The sequence below is a fragment of the Micromys minutus genome (genome assembly GCF_963924665.1).
Source record: "Micromys minutus genome assembly, chromosome: 16".
NCBI classification, from domain to species: Eukaryota; Metazoa; Chordata; class Mammalia; order Rodentia; family Muridae; genus Micromys; species Micromys minutus.
This window is the reverse complement of record NC_137985.1, coordinates 32889228-32893544: the sequence shown is the minus strand read 5'-3', so window position 1 is coordinate 32893544 and position 4317 is coordinate 32889228. Positions and strand designations below refer to the sequence as shown.

Below are 4317 nucleotides of genomic sequence, written 5' to 3'. Positions count from 1 at the left end.
GTACATAAAAATGTAAATGACTTTTCTAAATAGAGAGATGCTGTGCACATATTAGTAAACTGTCTATTTATATAAAATGATAGAACTATCCATTGTGCATGCACTGTGACAATGTGGAAATCTGCTACCGTCTAAGTGCAAACTTTAAAAGGAGACATATAAGACATAATAAAATATTTGTCATTTTGTCTGCAGCAAATGTGCCATAATTTATGTGTCAAAAGTAAACTTTGTTTTTTCCTAAATATGAAAAGCACCGTGTACTTCTACTTTTATGAATAAATTAGTGTATGATAATGATGATATTTTCCTAAAGTAAAAATGAACGTCTAAAACCAAACAAACAAAAAACATTATGAGATTTTTATTAGTGTTTTTCAAATTTATAAATTAATTGGAAAAATAGTGTTTTTAAAGATTGAGTCATTTTATTTAAGTGCAAATTTTTATAAGCTCAAGTCTAGGGAATTTTTGAGAATTACTCCGATAAAAATTCTTTGTTTTTTTTTCAGTGCATGTTTCTTTTTTCTGAATCTCCTCGGTGCTTTACAATGGGGATTATTTCTTGTAGCTTCACATATTTCTTTCTGGATTCTCTCTACTAGTTATTCTTTCTGTAACTTACTGCAATCATAGGTTTGTTTTATCACAGGTTCTTACGGGATTTGGGAGTAAACTATTATATTGTCTGCAGTTAAAAATAAGTGTTTCCTTTCTTTTTCTCGTTTTCACACTACTAGGGGATTTTTTACTTCAAACCTAATTCAATAAAATTAAACTTAATAATGAAGCATGATGGTCCATTTAAGCATCTGTACTTGTCTTAATATAAGGAACTATTGAATCATGGGAATCAGGACCAGATGGAAAGCAGGGATCTTCAATACTCTGAAAAAAAATAAATAAGTCAAGTAATGCAGCTGACTGAAATATGCCCATATTTTCTGCAACTGTTATTTTCTGAACTTCTTTTGTGCATTTTTCTGGCCTTTGACAGATTAAGGAATGGAACCAAAACACAGTTCCATCTTTATAATCACTAAGTATTAGTGAGCAGACTACTACCTCCCACATTAGAGATTTTCATATGAAAAGTAAAATTTGTGCTTTAGCAGTTTCATACACATATTGCGTGTTCTTGAGTTCAGGATCTTTCATCTCCCTTCTTCTTTGGCATTTCCTCTACCCTTTCCTTTACATCATTTTTTCATATTAATCTTTTTTACACTGTCTTTTTATGAATATCTTTGTCAGCTGGTTATGGCTAGAACATGTGTGTCTTTGGAGTTAGAACTATATGTTGGAGTCTTGTGAGCACTGTAGTGACATAGTTGAAGATAGTTGTTTCCAACTCCAGACTGTATCAGTAGTCTATATATAGTTCAGTGAAGAGAATCACTACTATTGATTAGCTAAGTGGACATTCATCCAAACTATCTTCTAAATATTTGTTAATGTCATCAATCAAAGGCTATCGTAACACTAAAAAAAAAAAAAAAAGCTTCCATTCACACTTAACAATGATAGAGAATGATGCTTACCTAAGGATGTTGAGAATAAGTAATGATAGACAGTAAAGTCTTATGCCTAAACAAGTGGACCAGAAGGGAATGCACCTTCGTAAAGACAAATGGAGAGGGAATTGGAGGGGGAATAGGAACAGGGTGGGATAAAGTGATAACATCTCAAATGTAAATACAGAGTATCTAATAAAAAAAGAAAAATAAACAAAATTTAACAAAAAAATGTATTATTGTCTCCTGTAAGATTACAGATAAAGGGGAAAGAGGGAGAAGAAAACCTAGAAGACAGGAAGAAAGGCAGAAAAATTTTATCATTCAAATATGGGAAACATCATATTCACAAATTACAAGATGTGCCTATTTCTCCTGAGCCAGCACAAGACAGAACCATACACAGTTATGAATGGATTATATAAAGATTCATGAGTCCAAACCCTTTCTACAAACAGAGAACTACAGACATAGAAAATGTTAAATACACAACGATTAGGAACAGAAAACAAATGGTAGAGAAAAATCAGAATTATCATTTTATTAATATAGCAGAGAAAGACCAATTTTCCTGTCAAGCACTAACACTTGCTTTGGAAAACCACCTTTTATTTTTCTGAAAAATCAAATAAATGATATATTGTAAAGCATGTGATACAATATGAGTACTAAATGTAGTCCCATGTTATAGATCTTGTCTGAAATGCAGGCTATTTTGAGATTACTATTAGCAACCCAAACATAGATATACTATATATTTAAAGAGAAAAAGTACATAGCACATATTATCATTAGAACAATTCACTTTTACTATGTATTTTTTTGCAAAAAGTTAGACTTATCTCCCTATTGAGAATCTTCCCAATGCTTTCTTCACATCTTTGTTCCTCAAACTATATATTAATGGGTTCAGCATGGGGATCACTGTGGTATAGAACACAGAAGACACCTTCTCTTGCTCCAGAGAGTTACTTGAAGAAGGCTTTAAATACATGAAGGTGATAGACCCAAAGAATATCCCCACAGCCATGAGATGAGAGCTGCAGGTTCCAAATGCTTTAGACCTGCCCTTTGATGACCTGATGTGAAGGATGCTGCAGAAGATGAAGACATAGGAGATGGCAACAGCTAGGGTAGGCACCAAGGTGTTGAGCCCTCCAATGATAAATAGGAGAAGCTCATTAAGATGTGTGTTAGAACAGGAAAGTTTGATGAGGGGGAGAGCATCACAAAAGTAATGACTTACAATGTAGGTTTTACAGAAGTTCAGATGCATCATAGCACTTGTGTGTATCACAGCAGAGAGAAGGCCTAGGGTGAAGGCAACTAACACTAAAAGTGAGCAGAGTCTAGAGGACATGATCACATTATACAGCAATGGTCGGCAGATGGCCACGTAGCGATCATATGCCATGGCAGTCAGGAGGTAACCCTCAGTGACCACAAAGATTACAAAGAAAAAGAACTGGGACATGCACTCTGAATAGGTAATGACATTTTTCTTCCCAAGGAAGTTCACCAGCATTTTGGGTGTAATGACGGTGGAATAGCAGAGATCAACAAAGGACAATCTGCTGAGGAAGTAGTACATAGGAGTGTGCAAAAGTGGGCTGACTGTGATGAGCAGGATCATGCCCAGGTTCCCCACTGCTGTCAGCACATAGATGCCCAGGAACAGTAGAAAGAGGGGGAGCAGGAGCTCAGGCTGCTGTGTTAATCCCACCAAGACAAACACAACTGCTGTAGAGTGATTCCCAGTTTCCATTATTTGAAGATTTCTGGAGAAGTAGAAAATAAGTATTTAGTTTACTATTATAGTACCATGAATGTTCCTGCTCTCATATGCAACTAAAAGTTACATTTTTAGATGTCTTTTAGTATAGTACCAAATGAAATTAAATCTTCAAAGAGAGGTTAACAAACTGTCTATATGTTGTTTTCATTATCTGTTCTATGAACATCTAATTTTTCACCTTTAAAATTTTCTCCAAGTTGGGTGTAAATTCAGTTAACAAACTAGAATTCTTTCTTCCTGATTTAAAGTGACTTGCCCTCTGTATTCAGAAGCCAAATTAAAATTGGGCCTTAAGAAGTCAGGTCTTTTATTTTCCCAGCAGATACATTTTTTACTGAAAGATGAAGAATAGAAATTCTTCCTGTTTTCTTTATGCATTTAACGACATGAGTCAAGAAGCTGAGACATGATTGTAGTGGATTGAAGCAAATTTTAGCTTTTACCTAAGATGTATTACCAACCCTTTCTCAAATATACAAAAGAAGCTCTGTGAACCAGCTTCACAACATTTCAATGAAAAAAAAAAAAAAGAAAGTGGTAAAAGTAAAAAGGTAAACAGCTGTGAAAGACTCCAGCAGTTTCTCCAGAATCTTTTCATACCCACTAAGAAGAAACGACAAAGCTTCAGTCCCAGTGCATTGAAAATAGTTTTAGTTTTGACTTGTTTTTAATTCCAGATATAGGTGATATTGGTGGATACTTTGTAAAAAGCATGGAGACATTCTAAAAAAGGAAACAGTCTCTACACAATGATACTTTCCCAACACCTCTTGGTTACTTGATAGAGGCTCAGACACAACATTTTTCCCACTGTGCCATGATAAAACATAGCCTCCTGTGCTACAGTTGATGAGTCCAAGGTTTGCAAGGTGTTTTCTCCCATCCAACCATTCTAAAAACTGTAAGTTGTTTAGTATCATAATCATAACAACAAAGAAAACATGGTACTTATGAAACCCCTACATACAATGGCTAATCATTACATGACAAGAACATTTGCTCATGAAC

At 34.6% G+C, this 4317-nt stretch overlaps 1 protein-coding gene across 1 annotated transcript; it reads right to left on the bottom strand.

The window, feature by feature from the left end:
• Window positions 1-2352: 2352 nt before the first annotated feature.
• On the bottom strand, window positions 2353-3279 carry LOC308431136 (olfactory receptor 8D1-like; the record flags this gene model as incomplete). Its single annotated transcript, XM_080930497.1, has 1 exon — window positions 2353-3279. The coding sequence occupies one exon, from the start codon at window positions 3277-3279 to the stop codon at window positions 2353-2355; it is 927 nt and encodes a 308-aa protein (XP_080786623.1).
• Between the last annotated feature and the right edge of the window lie 1038 nt (window positions 3280-4317).